The 17296-nt window shown below is 44.9% G+C and overlaps 1 protein-coding gene across 7 annotated transcripts in view; it reads left to right on the top strand.

Annotated features, from left to right (window-relative positions):
• Positions 1 to 2170: 2170 nt before the first annotated feature.
• ADPGK (ADP dependent glucokinase) overlaps positions 2171 to 17296 on the top strand; it is a 54441-nt gene continuing 39315 nt past the window's right edge. For 2 of the 7 annotated variants that reach the window (XM_010378000.2, XM_010378001.2), the window contains exons 1-3: positions 2171 to 2491; positions 11446 to 11671; positions 14678 to 14740. In XM_010378000.2, coding sequence (XP_010376302.1) covers positions 2259 to 2491; positions 11446 to 11671; positions 14678 to 14740 — 522 coding nt within the window. In that variant the 5' untranslated portion in view covers positions 2171 to 2258. Of the gene's footprint in view, positions 2705 to 3496; positions 3552 to 11445; positions 11672 to 14677; positions 14741 to 17296 lie in introns of those variants that run through there. The other 5 variants (XM_030930642.1, XM_030930647.1, XM_030930643.1 and 2 more) reach the window with 5 other exon arrangements.

The raw sequence follows: 17296 nt of genomic DNA on the forward strand, positions 1-17296 counted from the left end.
TCTAGAAAAACAATTGGCTTGCAAAGGATTCCAGACTCTCTGAACAGACAGATGATCGGAATCTTTTCTGATTTTCATTAAGGAAATATTTCAAGAGGGACTGTGGCACCAAGACAGTGAATGCCTGCCCCTGAGCCCCTGATGAGAAGGAATTAAGGGCCCTGTGACTATGTATGTGACCAGAAGCCACATCAGGCTCCACCAGGCCTGGCAACTGTCCCTGATGGTCTGTTCTTCACCTCCTGTGGCTCCTGACTCTTCAGTTCTCAGTTAGAATTGAAGTCAGCCCTCTCGTTTCCTTGTCTGGCCCCTTCACCACCCACAATGCAAACTCATACTGAGGGACCAACCAGCAAGAGGCCCAGAGCAGCCCCCATAGCAACCAGAGGGGGCCAAGCTTGCTGCCACAGCCCACAACATGCCAACACCCCATTTAGACTTTTACATGAGAAATAAACATCCATTTGGTTCAACTGCTATTGTTTTGTCTCTGTGACTAAATCAAAAGTTCTGGCAAATCTAGAAAGAAGCAGAAGAATTAGGTGCAAAGTGCTGGAAGTTTAGCAGCCTCTCTGGGAGCAACAAAGCCCCAGGCAGGCTTCTGTCCACATCACTTTAATGTGCAGCACTCTCCTAGTCCTCTAGGAGGACTAGGACTAGCTCTACTGTCTGTTCTATGGCCTTCCCACAATTCAGCTTCCTGTGCTCCCCAAAACTTCACCTTGGAAACATATTTAACTGGTTCTGACCTTCAGCCTTGTGTGACTGTGGGTCCACAGCCAATATCAAATAACTGCAGACACCAGACACTTCGGTTAAAATTCTCAATAGAGGAAAATGGTCGCTGGACAGTCAGCAGACTCGCTGTTTTCAGGTCAGCTACTGGCTCAGTCCCCTCTGGGTGCCCGGGAAACCTGACAGCTGAGGGTTGTGATAAGGAGCAGTTTCTCTAGGAACTGACTGACATGTCTCCCTGAGGAGAGAGAAGTGACAGGCAACTCTAGGGAAGATGGCTTTCATGGCTTCCTAAAGATCTCACTGGCTCTTTGGCTTCTTCTCCAAGGTAGCCCAGATCTCTTCCTGTGTGAATATCTTTGTCGAAAGGGATGGCATGGTCAGGTAGGCCAGGTAGGATCGACTGCGGGAAGGTAGATGACCAGGATGGAGAAAAGCTGATGAGGTGGGGCTAAGGAGAATTAAGACTAATGCCCAATATCAAAGTTAGGGAAATGAAGTGTCGCTGCCAAGTCCAAACGTCAGGGTCACACTGGAAAACTGGACACAAAGCCAAGGTCAGGAGCCAACAGAGCTGGAAAAGTGGAAACAGGCCAGGGAGCAAGACTAGGCCGGGCATGGTGGCTGCTGAGAATGAGCTGGTACCAAGCCTAGCTTCACTGTCTCTCAACCTAGCCTCATGCACAGAAAAGTCGTATCAACGAAGAGAGGGCTGGGTTTAAGTGATGTCACCAAGGGGGAACAAAAGAAAACAACGTTCCTTAACCCAGGTCCGTAACTCTCGTGTTGTGCACAAGACTGTGGACATTTTCCAGTTTGTTAAAGGGAACAGCGCCCCCAAAAGGGTTATTTTAAGGTTTGATTGTGGAATCTGGTTATCCAGAAAAGAACGATCTCTGCCGATCTCTGCGGGCTCTCCTGTCTCGATAAAGTCCTTTAGTGCCTGAGGGTCTCGGCCACCTTCCAAAGGGGCGGAATCCCCCTGCCTCGCGTACCCCAGGGGTCTCGGTAGCGCTGCTGTTCTGTGAGCCTACTCCTCTCAGAAGCACCGGGCCTGGAAGAGGATGAGTCTAGTAAATGAGGGGACACGGGGCGGACAGAGGGATTAAAAGATGGGGGTGTGATCCGTGCCAATGGGGACACTGACTGGTTCGAATATTAACGCGAGGTTTGTCCGCTTCTTCACAATCTGTCCGTTTCGTTTTACTGGGAAAGCAAATGTGTTCCCATCCCTTTATCTGGGGATACGGTTAGAGTTCCGGGAAGGGGGTGCAGCGCCCGGACTGGCACAACCGCCGTTGTCCCACCTCCTCCGGGGCCGCAACACCGCAGTGCCAGGACTCGGACTGGGGCGAGGGCTCCCCACCCGCTACGTCGTGGCACCGCCCGTCGCCCCGCCCCTTGGGGGCCCGTGGCGCGCCCTTGTGACGTAGTGCCTGTGTCAATATCAGCGCGCCCCGAGCCCGGAAGAGGCGCGGACTAGGCAAGGAGTCGGTTCGCGCAGCTGCGGCGCCTGGGTCCCCATGGCGCTGTGGCGCGGCTCCGCGTACGCGGGCTTCCTGGCGCTGGCCGTGGGCTGCGTCTTCCTGCTGGAGCCAGAGCTGCCAGGCTCGGCGCTGCGCTCTCTGTGGAGCTCGCTGTGTCTGGGGCCCGCGCCTGCGCCCCCGGGACCCGTCTCCCCTGAGGGCCGGTTGGCGGCAGCCTGGGACGCGCTTATCGTGCGGCCAGTCCGGCGCTGGCGCCGCGTGGCAGTGGGGTGAGTGCCAGCGGGGCCTGGGTCTCTGAACCTCCGAGGTCCGCCTTGGAGGTCGGGCGGAGCCGCCCAGAAACAGGGCTTCCCAGAGGTCCCCGGGAGGCGCTGCTGTCCGCGCTGGCCCCTTGGCGAGAAGCGTCGGACGTCTGAGTGGAACCCGGTTCGTCACCGCTGCTCTTTCCACTCGGCTGGCCTCTGCACCTTTCTCTGATCCCGGTAGGACCAGCCCTAACAGCTTCTTGCTGATCCCTCTTTGTCTGACACCTTTCTCCGAGCCTTGTTCCTCGTTCCAACTTTTAGCCCCTTCTCTTCTGGCGACTGTTGCTTTGCAGTCAAAGATACTTGACCTTACCCACTTTGACAACACTCTTCTTCCTCTTTCTTCTGAACTTCTTGAAGACGAGTGATTTCTGCCTTTACCCACTTGCTTTCGTAACGCCGTGTAGTTTAGAAACCACACGACTGTACTGCAGCTCCTCTCTGATTTGCCTTTTTGAGTCTGCATTATCTGCTCTCTGCAGCCTTCCATGCATTGAACACGTCCTTCTCCGTGAAACTCTTTTCTTCCCCTGACTTCAGTGACATTGCATATTTAAGGTTCTGCCAAATCACAGTGCCTCCTTTCTTTGTACTTTTCCTTGGGAATATAATTATTCCCTTTATAGTGTTGATATTGTAAACACTAACTTTAGTCCCTATCTCAGTTCAATTTTACTTTCTTGCGATGACCTCAGAGTTATGTATAACCACCACATAAAAGCAGGCCCTCTACCATGTAGACTACTACTTTCTGTGGAGCGTTGGGACTGGGAGGGGTAAAGTAGAGCAAACTTGTCCTGAAGATTAAATGACATAATTCATGTAATCTCTCTAGCATGGTGCCTGCTTTAAAAAGCATTCGATATTAGCTATAATTTTTTTTTTGTTTTATTTTTTTGGACACAGGGTCCCTCTCTGTCGCCTAGGCTGGAGTGCAGTGGCACAATCACTGCTCACTGCAGCCTCGACCTCCCAAGCTCAAGAGATCCTTCTGCCTCAGCCTCTGGAGTAGCTGGGACAACAGGCAAGCACCACCACGCCCAACCAATTTTTTATTTATTTTATTTTTTTTAGTAGAGTCGAGGTCTTGCTATATTGCCTAGGCTGGTCTCGAACTCCTGAGCTCAAGCGAACCTCCCACCTTGGCCTCCCAAAGTGCTGGGATTAAATTGTCCTTCCTTGCTTTGTGTGCGTTCATTCAGCAGGTATTCACCGGCTACGTGGTTAGCGTCAGGTCTGTTCTAGGTTCTTAAGATACAGAGATGGGTGAAGCAAGGTCCCCGCCTCACTTACTGGAAAAACACATATTATTGTATCAGTCTACTTGGACTGCTAGAACAGAATACCACAAATTAGGTGGATTAAACAACAGAAATCTGTTTTATCATAGATCTGGAGGCTGATAGTCCAAGATGAAGGTACTGGCAGGATTGGTTTTTGATGTTGTCTCCCTTCCTAGCTTGCAGCCAGCTGGCTTTTCACTGTTAGCCTGCGCATGCACGCTCCTGGTGCCTCTCACTCCTCTTATATGGACACTAAGTCCTTTTGGAATAGGGCTTACCCATGTGACCTTATTTAACCTTAATTACTTCCTTAAAGGCCCCATGTCCAAATACAGTCACATTGGGAATTAGGGTTTCAGTATATGAATTGGTGGGGGGTGGACAGTTCAGTCCATAACAATTATGGTTAGAAGAGGAACAACCCACGAGGACCAGGCAGACGCCTTAATGCCTTTTACGACCTAATCTTAGAAGCACATAGGAACTCTTCTACCAGAGTCACAGGTCCACCTGGTTTTAAGGGAGGGGACATAGAAAAACCTTGATGGGAGGAGCATCCGTGTCACGTTGTGAAAAGAACATGTGGAATGGGACATCTTATTGCGACCATCTTGGAAAATATATTTTACTACAGTGACTTTCATAGGACAGACACTAAAGAAGAAATGAGATTTCTCCAAGCCAAAGTGGGAACAGGTCCACCTAGGCGAGAGAACCAAATGTGAAAAAGTACATGGTTTGTTTGGGAACAGATCAGCCTTGTTTTCAAGCAAGAATCTTATGGTAGAAGGTTGTAAAGAGATAATGCTGAGAACGAAGGGTTGGACCAGATTGTGAAGGGCCTTTTATGGGGAAGCCATAAAGGCTTATAAGCAGTTAACTGATGACAAGTTCTTTGTTGAGAATTGGTGGGAATGTGAAGGGTGGATTTTGAGCAGTGGTTCTAACCTGTTTAACTGCTTCTCATCATTTATTTCCCAAAGAGGATTTTTTTTTTTTTTTTTTTTTTTTGAGATGGAGTCTGGCTGTGTTGCCCAGGCTGGAGTGCAGTGGCACGATCTCGGCTCACTACAAGCTCCGCCTCCCGGGTTCACACCATTCTCCTGCCTCAGCCTTCCGAGTAGCTGGGACTACAGGTGCCCGCCACCTCGCCTGGCTAATTTTTTGTATTTTTAGTAGAGACGGGGTTTCACCATGTTAGCCAGGATGGTCTCGATCTCCTGACGTTGTAATCCACCCGCCTCAGCCTCCCAAAGTGCTGGGATTACAGGTGTGAGCCACTGCGCCCTGCCCCAAAGAGGATTTTTAGCCCAAAGATAGGGGGATTTAGGAGGGATGAGGGGAAGCAGGTGCAGTACTTGTGTCAGAATCTCATTTTGAGGTTGTAGTTTGACTTCTCTAGAGACACAATCAAAATGCAATTTAATGTGATTCATAAGGAGGAATATCTTGAGACTGTGACACTGGTATAAGAGGTTGTTGTAGGGTTTGTGTAAAGGGAGAAAGGCGCCTGAACCAGAATTGGCAATGATGTAGAAGAGGTGAGATTTGAGAGATAACCTGAATAATAGGTTGGATGTGGTGGAGTAAAGAAAGGCAGTCAAAAACGACAGGTTTTTAGTATTGGATATCTTGTTTAGTTTTTGTTTTCTGTTTGAGACAGCATCTCACTCTGTCACTCAGGCTGGAGTGTGCAGTGGCATGATCAAGCTCACTATGGCCTTGACCTGTCATGCTCAGTGTCCCAAGTAGCTGGAACTACAGGCATGTACCATCACACCTGGCTAATTTTTGTATTTTTGGTAGGGACAGGATTTGCCAAGTTGCCAAGTTGCTCAGGCTGGTCTTGAACTACTGAGCTCAGGCCTTGCCTCCCATCTTGGCCTCTGAAAGTGCTGGAATTACAGGTGTAAACCACCTCACCCAGCCCAGTATTAAATATAACAACTAATATGATTAGGCTTTGTATCCCCACCCAATCTCATCTTGAATTGTAATCCCCATAAGCTAATCAAGGGAGAGACCAGGTGGAGGTAATTGAATCACGGGGGCGGTTCCCCCATTCTGTTCTCCTGATAGTGAGTGAGTTCTTATGAGATCCTTTGGTTTTATAAGGGGCTCTTTTCTGCTATTCGCTCGGCACGTCTCCTTCCTGACACCTTAAGAATAAGGTGCCTTGTTTCCCCTTCCACCATGACTAAGCTTCCTGAGGCCTCCCCAGCCATGCTGAACTGTGAGTCAATTAAACCTCGGCCTTTATACATTACCCAGTCCCGGGCAATTCATTATAGCATTATGAAAATTGACCAGTGCAACAACTTTATGGGGCAGGCAGATAACAGACATTATCACCAAGTCTTCACACATTGATTTATTTGCCCAAGATCATGCAGTTATCAAGTGCCAGAGGAGCAATTGAAGCCTGGTCTTTCCCATTTCTGGTTCCTGGTTGATGCCGTGTTATTGCCATTAAGAGAGATTTAAGAAAAAGAAACAAGTTTAAGAAGATAAATTGGATTTTAGAGGAGAAATATACATACATTGTTATGGGATTTCAGATCAAGCTTCTCTGTCAGCTACTGAAAATGAGAAGCTGGTTTTTAGGAATATATTGAGAAACAGGATTGCAAATTTTGGAGACACTGGCACTTAGGTTGAAGCCAGAGACTGGATAGGATCACCCAGGAAGAGAAGAAGAGAAGGTAAAAATGGTAAAGGTGGAATTCTGGGAGGCACTTAAGGGGCTGGTGGAAAGGGGTCAAAGAAGTAAAGGACAGAGTTTTAAGGTGTTTAAGGTGTTTCTAGGAAACTTACCTTGCTTCTAAATCAGACTCTGGTACCTGTTGTTCATTGGTTTAAAAATGATGAAACCCAGCGGGCATGGTGGCTCACGCCTGTAATCCCAGCACTTTGGGAGGCTGAGGTGGGTGGATCACCTGAGGTCAGGAGTTTGAGACCAGCCCGACCAACATGGAGAAACCCCTATCTCTACTAAAACTACAAAATTAGCCGGGCGTGATGGTGCATGCCTGTGATCCCAGCTACTCGGGAGGCTGATTCAGGAGAATCGCTTGAACCCGGGAGATGGAGGCTGTGGTGAGCTGAGATCGTGTCATTGCACTCCAGCCTGGGCAACAAGAGTGAAACTCCGTCTCAAAAAAAAAAAAAAAAACCCTCATGCTAATATTTATTGCCTCTGGAACTGGCTTCACCCCTACCCTTGAAACATATCTTGGTCTTCTCCCCTGTATGAATTCTCCATTGTAGCTAGATCATTCTTTATTGTATCCAAACACAAGGTTAATCCCTTCGTGTACAATTTTGCTTGTGTGTACTTCCTACGTGGGCTTCAGTATCAGATAAATCTGGGTTTGAATTTCAGCTCCGCCTGTCTGTGGCCTTTGAAATGTTAGTTAATCCACAGCCTTACTTTTCTCAGCTGAAAGCAGTGATGACTACTTAGCAATCTTACAGCATTTTGCAAATAGGTTTAATCTATCTGAAAATGCCTGCCTAGCATGGAGTGCTTCTTAAAGATCAGCCGCCTTTGTCTGTCTAGATGCAGGAGCTAGAGTTCAGCCCAGGGACCACTGCCCCAGACTTTTTTTCCCCCGTCTCTTTACAGTTCTGTGTCTTAATGATTATGATTAGCTCTTATAACAGCTGATGCACATAATGTGAAGCTAGTGAAAACCTTAGAAAAATGGCCGGACGCGGTGGCTCACGCCTGTAATCCCAGCACTTTGGGAGGCCAAGGCAGGTGGATCACGAGGTCAGGAGATCGAGACTCATCCTGGCTAACATGGTGAAACCCCATCTCTACTAAAAATACAAAAAATTAGCCGGGCGCGGTGGCGGGTGCCTGTAGTCCCAGCTACTCGGGAGGCTGAAGCAGGAGAAAGGTGTGAACTCGGGAGGTGGAGCTTGCAGTGAGCCGAGATCGCGCCACTGCACTCCAGCCTGGGCGACAGAGCGAGACTCCGTCTCAAAAAAAGAAAAAGAAAACCTTAGAAAACATTTTACAGGTGATGAAACAGAAGGGAGGAGATAGGAAACATCATCTTTACCTTAGAGGCACTTACGGTCTAGACGGGAGAACTATGCCCTCTTTGCCAGCCCCCCCAGCCCATTTTGACATTCAGCATCTATTGTCTTGACCTATTTTCCAGTTGTTTTGTCTGTGTTTTCTCCAAAATCACACTGTCATCTAATACACATTTTTTACTCAAGTGTGAGATTCTGCTTGCATGTCAGATGAGCATAATTTTGTTTTCTGATTCTTTAACTGTGTCTCCCTTTATTTCCCCTTGATAATACAACATCTTAGGTAATAATGCTTTTTACATTTTGGGATGCTATTGAGTTTAAAAAGTGCAGAGAAAGATTCTTATTCTGGTTAAAGTTTTATAAAACAGAACAAGAAAGTACATGTAAAGTACTTGTTTGGCATCTAGCATGTAGTAGATGTTCAGTGTTTTTTTGAGAAAGGGTCCTGCTCTCTTGCCCAGGCTGAAGAGCAGTGATGCCATCTTGGTTCACTGCAACCTCTGCCTCCCAGGCTCAGGTGATCCTCCTGCCTCAGCTTCCTGAGTAGCTGGGGCTGCAGGTGTGCACCACCACACCTGGGTAATTTTTGTATTTTTTGTAGAGATGGGGTCTTGCTATATTGCTCAGGCTGGTCTGGAACTCCTAGGCTCAGGTGATCCACCCGCCTTGGCCTCCCGAATTCCCGGGGTTACAAGTGTGAGCCACTGCACTCAGCCTGGTTTTTTTAATTATAAAAAGTTATCAAGTAAACCATGAACCAGTCTGAGAAACTGTTTATTTTCCCCCAGGATTCCTGATGTGATTAGGTGAGGAATGGAAAATGTTCCATGATAGTGATATTTTGTAACCAAAATTAGTTCTGTTGGGTTTTGCCTTGTGTCACAAAATATACTGAACAGCTTTCCCCATTCTCATCTTTGAGGAGTCAGACTGTTTGAAATCTCAGCAGTACTAGATGTGGAGAGTGGGGTGTTTATAGTTTTTGTTTGTTTGTTTGTTTTTTGAGACAGAGTCTTGCTCTGTCACCCAGGCTGGAGTACCGTGGCACAGTCTCAGCCCACTGCAACCTCCACCTCCCGGGTTCAAGCGATTCTCCTGCCTCAGCCTCCCAAGTAGCTGGGATTACAGGTGCCCACCACCATGCTCAGCTAATTTTTGTATTTTGAGTGGAGACAGGGGTTTCACCATCTTGGCCGGGCTGGTCTCGAACTCCACCCGCCTCAGCCTCCCAAAGTGCTGGGATTACAGGCTTGAGGGTGTTTATAGTTTTTGAAGTAGTTATTTTCAAAGACAGATTTCCCTCCATTTCTGAACCTTTTCTCTTCAGACTTGGGACCCAAATCCATTTGGATACAATTTTTAGACTGGGCTGTCTGGAGGAAATGGTATCCTTCCTTACTCAAGCCCTCATTGTCTGAAACTTAGAAACCTACTGGCATCTGAGAGCCAGAGATACTTGTATTGCTATTGATTCTACCTACCAATCTAATGCTGCATTCATTAGAAATAAAGGGCACCATGTCTGAGGTAAAATTGAGACAGTTTGCAAGGTGTGTTTGGTTTCTTAACATTGAAGGCTGTGAAAGGAAAGACTTTAAACATATTTTTAAGCAACTGCCATGTGCATGTCCAGAATGGCCCCTTCTGTGTGTGTCATGGAGAAGTTCTGGCTTATATTTTCAGTGTTTCTTTGCTATAAATCATCCCTCTTTTAAAGAGAAGGGCCAAATAATTAGAGTAGCTAGATGTTTTATGCACTGAAAGGCGTAGTAACTCTTAGGTTATGCTTCTCCAGTTGACCAGAGTCATTATGTATGTCTTGAACAAGAGAAACTGTGAGTATTTAAATGCTATTTGATAGGCAAAACTCCTTTCAAAACATGAATCCCTAGGGGAAGAATTAATAAAAAGGACCCTTATAATGAGGATCCAGTCTGGTTGTGTCTTGAGGGAGGATTTCTCTTCCTTGCCCTTGTAAATCTTCCTTAAGTGATGTAAATAATATCTAGTCTGCATACAAACCTTTTTAAAGTTATGTTATTTTAAAAATTATAAAAGGAACATATGCATGTTAAAAGTAGAAATATACCTGGTAAAATTCCTCTTCATCCCAGTCTCATTCCTCTTCATTTTTGAAAGAGACTAAAAGGGAAATATAACTATGCATTTTACACCAAAATTTCATCCATTGGGACATTTTTATTAATGAGTTTACCTTGTGGTTTCAGAGCTGGTCAGAATTAACTCTGAAACCCAGTCACCCATATCATTAGGTGCCGTCTCAATTGGCCGGCTGGAAGCTGCCTGTATGGTAATCCAACCTCACTGGCCAGAATGACATCCCAATAGGCAGAGGCAGGAATAAAGATTACCATGATAGGGGTAGGGGCAGGAAGACCTCATCTAACTACCTTAATTATTTAAACGTTCTCTTTAAAAGAGGGATGACTTAGCAAAGAAACCCTGAAAATATAAGACAGACCTTCTCCATACACACATAGGAGAGGCCATGCCAGACAACCTTAGTACAAGTTGAGCATCCAAAATGCTCTGAAATCCAAAACTTTGGGGGCACTGACATGATGCCGCTGATGTATATTAAGTATTTATATGTGAAAATTCCACCCACACATAAGGAATACAAATTTTATTTCATGGACAAAAGTATTTAAAACACTGTATAAAGTTACCTTCAGGCTGTATGTATGAAGTATATGTGAAATGTATTTGTGTTTGGACGTGAGTCGCATTCCCAGGATATCTCATGTATATGTAAATATTCCAAAATCAGAAACACTTCTGATCTCAAGCACTTCAGATAAGGGATTTAACCTGTACTTTATAATTTCCACCGAGACAACCAAGAGTGGCAGGTCTTTAACGTTCATGGGTCAGTCCTGTGAACACTGGCCAAAGGGTGAGTTCTTACAATGCCGCAGGTGTGCCTAAGTCTGTAAAACACCACTAAAGTCTCAGAGGCAGGGTTTCAGCTGGGAGTACTCGGGCATTTAGTAATTTATTGTATCTTACCACCATCCTCATTTGTCTTTGGAGGGAAGATGCCTCATACTTAGCCTTTGACTGAAACGCCTATTTTGCTTACTCTGCCAATTGCTGTTCCTAAGTATACATTCACATATTTAATCTTAACCATAGCTCTATGAGTTAAATGCTCATATTATTGTCATTTTGTAGATGAGGAAACCAAGGCACAGAGAAATTAGTGACTTGCCCAAGTCACACAGTCAGCATGAATCCAGTTTGGCTCTGCCAGCGTTTTCTCAGAAATGTGACATTTTTGTTACAGTAGGTTTGTTCTGAAATGCTAAGCACCTGTCTTCTCACTGTGTAACTAGTGTAAATGTTTGCCAAACTATTGAGGAGTCCTGTGTTCTGATCCTAATACATACATCCAGTTAATGTAATTTTTCTCCTGCCATGTGCTATTTACTCTCCAATTCAGGTTTCAGATCTACTTCCCCTGTTTTTCTGTTGAATAAGGTTCTGAGAAACATTTTCCTTTTGTTAAATGCAAAATGGCTACTTGGTGCTTCTGCTGCTTTCACACAGTTTTTTTCCTCCTTCCAGAGTCAATGCATGTGTTGATGTGGTGCTCTCAGGGGTGAAGCTCTTGCAGGCACTTGGCCTTAGTCCTGGGAATGGGAAAGATCACAGCGTTCTGCATTCAAGGAATGATCTGGAAGAAACCTTCATTCACTTCATGGGGAAGGGAGCAGCTGCTGAGCGCTTCTTCAGTGATAAGGAAACTTTTCACGACATTGCCCAGGTTGCGTCAGAGTTCCCAGGAGCCCAGGTCTGTTTGGTTCAGCAGTAGTAAATTAAGGGTGGGAAAAGATGCCTTTTTCATATGGTTCCTAGAAGCAGGCAAGCAACTTTTCATTCCAGTTTGAAGAGGAGGGGAGCAAAATCACCCCTGGTTGAAAACTGTGGGTCTAGGTTGATGGTTCTCAGACTTGAGCTTGTGTCAGAATCATTTGGAGAGGCTGTTGAAACACAGATTTCTGGGCCTACTACCAGAGTTCTGATTCAGTAGATGTGGGATGAGACCCAATAATTTACCTTTCCAACGAGTTTCTTGGCTGATCGTGTAGGTCTGAGAATCTCGTTTTGAGAACCACTGGTCTGCAGGGTAGAACCTGTCAGAGTTAGAACCTTAGTGGTTTCCAAGCTCACCTGGTGAATATATACAAAGCCCTGCATGGTCCACGCACTTCCTGGAGGTTCATGTGGAATAAGGCAGTGCTGAGGCTGGAGACCGAACCATGGCTCTTCCTACCTCACCCCAGTATGCCTGCTCTGCATGTACCCTCATGCCTCTTGGGGCTAAGTTTTGGTTGTTTGGTTATCTCCCGTGTCTTGCCGTCACCCCATTCTTACTCCTCATTTAAACCTCCTTTTGGCTGGGTACCCAGTCTAGGTTGGTAGTTCTAGCCAGGGGCGCTCTTAATGCCATTTTTAATTGGCACCTTTCACAGGCAAACCTTTGTGACTGCTTTTTTTGATGACTTAAGATTTTAGACTGGGCATGGTGGCTCACGCCTGTAATCCCAGCACTTGGGAGGCTGAGGCAGGTGGATTGCTTGAGCCCAGGAGTTTGAGACCAGCCTGGGCAACATGGTGAAACCCTGTCTCTACAAAAAATAGAAAAACTTAGCTGGGCATGGTGGCATGTGCCTGTGGGAGGATCATCTGAGCCCAGGAGGTCAAGGCTGCAGTGAACCATGATCGTGCCACTGCACTCCAGTCTGGGCAACAGGGTGCAACCCTATCTCAAAAAATTTTAGAAAATAATAAGTTTTTTGTCTTTGAAGCTGCCTATTTGAACATTGGAAATGGACATAGGCATTACCCAGCTGAGTTTCTAAAGGAGACAGCAAGTTAAGATTTCAGTTATCATTTTGACAGCTGAGATCAGTAGTGAGATTCTTATCTCTTATGAGAGAATCTTGATAATTCTAACATGAGGAGTCCACTGCTCAAAAGTCTTTATGATTATGGAATTTAAACCATCAGTTTGATTTCTCTTCTCTCTTGATTCTGCCTTTATTTCTTGATGAAAAAATTTTTTACAGCAACTTTATCTAGCTTTGTGATGGTCCAAGTTATTTCGTAACATTATAAAACCCCCTTTCACTAGGGGAGTGCCTTTTTAAGGCAGGTTGATAACCATTATATGAAAATTCTGAAATCTACTTTGTAGATATTTTACTATTTTTCCAAGTTTTTTTTTTAGTAAATTCTAGCCATCGTGGTTAAATAAAACATTAAGGCTGACATGTTAAAGGGCCAAATTTCAGCCTATGTATCACAGAAAGTTTCATATTTATCTCTAAAAAGCTATTACTGTCCCACCTGAATTCAGAGGTTAGTCAGCACAAAATTGGCGTAAGAGTGATGTCTACCATCTAGAATTGTTTACTCCAAGCTTGTCCAGTCTGCAGCCCAGGACGGCTTTGAATGCAGCCTAACACAAATCATAAACTTTCTTAAAATATTATGAGATTTAACCCCCTGCCCCCTCTTTTTTTTAACAGCTCATCAGCTGCCGTTATTGTTAGTGTATTTTATGTGTGACCCAAGGCAATTCTTCCAGTGTGACCCAGGGCGGCCAAAAGATTGGACACCCCTAGTTTAGTCTGTGCCTCTGTGTGGGCTGAGGACTAGAAAGCTGGGATTGTAGCATTCCACCCAGGCAACACTATTAGGCTTTTCACCTTTTATAATAGAACAGCAACCTTAGCTGTTATGTGTCAGATTTCCAAGGCGCATGGATTCATCCTTAGCAACATGGAACACCAACCTTGAAATATTTGTTCTCTGGGTCCTCAGCTGAGAGATGTGGTGTTTAAGGGAAAGTACTGTCCTATATTAGGGGCCTATTATCTTTAGAATTGACTCCCAGGAAAACCTTTATATTTCCCAACACATCAGTGTGTTTCTTCATTTCTCAAAATTTAGCAACAAACATTTACTGAACACTTATAAGAAGAAGACAGTCCCTGCCCGGAAGGACCTAGTTGTGTACCCAGATGATAGCAGCCCAAGCGGACAAGAGCCGCATTAGAGGTTTGTTCAGGTTATGGGGTAGGAAGAGATCTGTAATCCTATCTGGTGAGGGCGGTTGTGAAGGCTGAAATGTCATTGAGGTAAGGGGAACAGAGAAGGCATTACAGAAAAGGTGACGCTGCAGCTGATTCTTGGAAAGTAATCAGGGTTTTGCCTAGTATATGAGAAGGGGAGGGTGTTCTAATGGAAGGAAACAGCATGTGCCAAAGGCACAGAGACAGAGGAAGGCTGACTTGGAGAGCTGTAAGCAGGGTGTGGAAGGGAAGGGCAGGAGATGAAGGTGGTAAGGAAAGCATGGGTTAGATAAAGACCGTATGTGCCTCACTCAAGAGTTAGATTTTAGTTCATTAGAGTATCTACTCAATGATTTTCCACAGGATAGTGAAGTTTTTCATTTTAGAAGGACTACAATGTAGAAGATAAGCCCTGTCCACACTTTCTCTCTTTCCTGTGTCTCTTCTGGCTGGCTGTAAGCTCAGAGCTGAATTTGATCAACAGTTAAAAGCAATCAGACTCATTTTCATGGTTGTCTTATTTATTTTCTTCACCTTATTACTCACTTTCTGTTTCTCTGTTGCATTAACTTCATCTGTGTGTCCTTTGAGGTAAAATCACCTCAAAATGTTTTTGGGAAAATGGACTATAAATTAATTTTTAAAATAAAAAATGATTAAACTTGGGTGAGATACAGTTGTATTAAAATACAGTCTAAAAGCCTTGAACTCTCTTACAGCACTATGTAGGAGGAAATGCAGCTTTAATTGGACAGAAATTTGCAGCCAACTCAGATTTGAAGGTAGGTCAAAATTTTAGATTAAAACCTGTGCCTTTCACTAGTGTTTCAATAATTTTAGGAGCAAAAATGAGTATCTATTCCTTGATTCAACTTATGGATCACGTAGTATGTAGCAGACCCTGAGTCTTTTGTTAGGAAGCAGTAATAGTAGGAGATCAGTAGTAACTAATACTTTGAGTGTTTACTCTGTGCCTGACATTGTCTTTAGTGCTTTGCATAGATTATCTAATCCTTGCGACAACCCTGTAAGGCTAGTCGGTACTGCCATTGTTTTTCCTTTCTACATGAGGAAACTTGAGGCAGACAGAGGTTCACAACTGATAGGTAATGGAATGAGGAATTTAACCCAGGCAGTTTGACCCAATAACCCATGTTCTTAGGCACCATATCATGTAATAGGAGCATGTGGGCCTTGAGACTGAGGATTATACAAGTAATGAGAGAAAACACAGGTGGCCATGTTGGTGAGCCTGGATCCAGAGTGCCAAAAAATAAAAGCCACTAGACGAGAGTCAGTAAGGGAGTGTCTTCAAGACTTAAATTGTTTGGTTTAAGTAGAATTAAAAATTGTTGCCATGTTCACAATAACACCTGAGTAAGAAGTTTCTGTTGCTATGAGTAGAATAGGCGTGAAGGGGGAGGCCAGCAAGAAAGTTATCACTGTTGTCCTGTAAACTGATTAAGGTTTGGATTAGAGCAGCCAGAGAGGAGAAATATATATCTAAAACCTACTACAATACATGGGGAACAAAGAAGAGATTTAACAAAGATGATTCTGGAGTAAATAACCTTGATCAGTGCAGAATGGTTGTGGCTGCTAACACTAGAGAACAGATAGTGAACAGTCTTCTAGTTTTGGGGGACCAGCCTAAAAATAGAAATGTGGGTCAGAGTGGTGAAACCAGAAGCCAGAGATGAACTCAGAAATATGGATAGGTCATCAGCAGTTTCAGGGAAAATTTCATATGGAGCCACACTGTACACCGGGAGGTAGGGGTAGATGTGCTTTCAATTTAGAGAGGATATTAAAATGTGAACATTCATATTTTAATAGGAATCAAAGTTCTCATGAAATATTAGGGTAGAAAATACTTTTCAGAAAGAAAATAAAAAGAAAATATAGACTTTTGCAGTCATTATGTTTATAAATTGTAATTAACTCCCAAATAGAGAAGATTAGAAATTCCAGGGCTGACCTTTGGAAATATTACCAGCTAATGGGTAGACGAAAAGGAGATTGATCATAAGCCCTTTAGAGAGCGCCCAGGCCATTCCCATCAGAATCCCAGGAGTTTTCATGGATTCCTAAGAGGCCACCCTCCTGATCCTGACAAATAATTCTGGCCTCTGGGAAGACAATACCCTGGACGGTCATGGGCTGAGTACAAAATTGACCTTTCAGTATTGACCTCCCCTGGGACCAGCATTTGTTCTTGGTCTCTGGAGTAGCTGGTCCTGGGACCAGTCTGATTGGAAGGCATTCTAATAAAACAAGTCTGGTTTTGGTAGGAGATTGAGGAAAGAAAAGCAATCTGTTACTCAATCCTCACAACAATCGTATGATTTCAGAGATAGAGGTCTAGAGAGGCTAAGTAAGGTGCCCAGGGCCACCTGGCTAGTAAGTGATGCAGCCAGGATTCAAGTGTCAGGCTCTGCCTTTACTTCACCCTTAGGCACTCTCAAAAAGATTCAGTTTAACTTGCTGAAATGCTTCTCAACATGGACTGAGAGATCATCTGAGAAAACTACAGAGATTAAGAACTAGGTATTTTCCAGAGGTGGTAATCATAGCTAGCATTTCCTTCTATAGTTTTTTACCATACACCAGGCACCGTTTTAAGTTAGGTGCTTTAAAAGTGTATGAACCTATTTAAATCTTCATAGGGCCACCACACCTAGCTTCTCTTCAATTTTTTTTTTTTTAAGATGGGGTCTCACTCTGCCCAGACTGGAGTGCAGTGGTGCGATCTCAGCTCACTGCAATGTCCGTCTCTCAGGTTCAAGTGATTCTCGTGCGTCAGCCTCCCAAGTAGCTGGGACTACAGGTGTGCACCACCATGCCCAGCTAATTTTTGTATTTTTTAGTTTCACTGTGCTGGCTAGGCTGGTCTCTAACTTCTGATCTCAAGTAATCTACCTGCCTCAGCCTTCCATAGTGCTGGGATTCATCCACCACACCTGGCCCTTTCTTCAATTTTTAAAACAGAGTTTGTGTCGAATTGGTATTGTACCTTCCTTAAATGTTTATAGAATTTAAGCCTTCTAGTGAAACCTTCTAGGCCCAGGGTTTTCTATGTAGGAAGGTTTTTTTTTTTTTTTGAGACGGAGTCTCGCTCTGTCGCCCAGGCTGGAGTGCAGTGGCCGGATCTCAGCTCGCTGCAAGCTCCACCTCCTGGGTTCACGCCATTCTCCTGCCTCAGCCTCCTGAGTAGCTGGGACTACAGGCGCCCGCCACCTCGCCTGGCTAGTTTTTTTCTGTATTTTTTTTGTAGAGATGGGGTTTCACCGTGTTAGCCAGGATGGTCTCGATCTCCTGACCTCGTGATCCGCCCATCT

This window comes from Rhinopithecus roxellana, chromosome 5, assembly GCF_007565055.1.
Source record: "Rhinopithecus roxellana isolate Shanxi Qingling chromosome 5, ASM756505v1, whole genome shotgun sequence".
Classification (NCBI taxonomy): Eukaryota; Metazoa; Chordata; class Mammalia; order Primates; family Cercopithecidae; genus Rhinopithecus; species Rhinopithecus roxellana.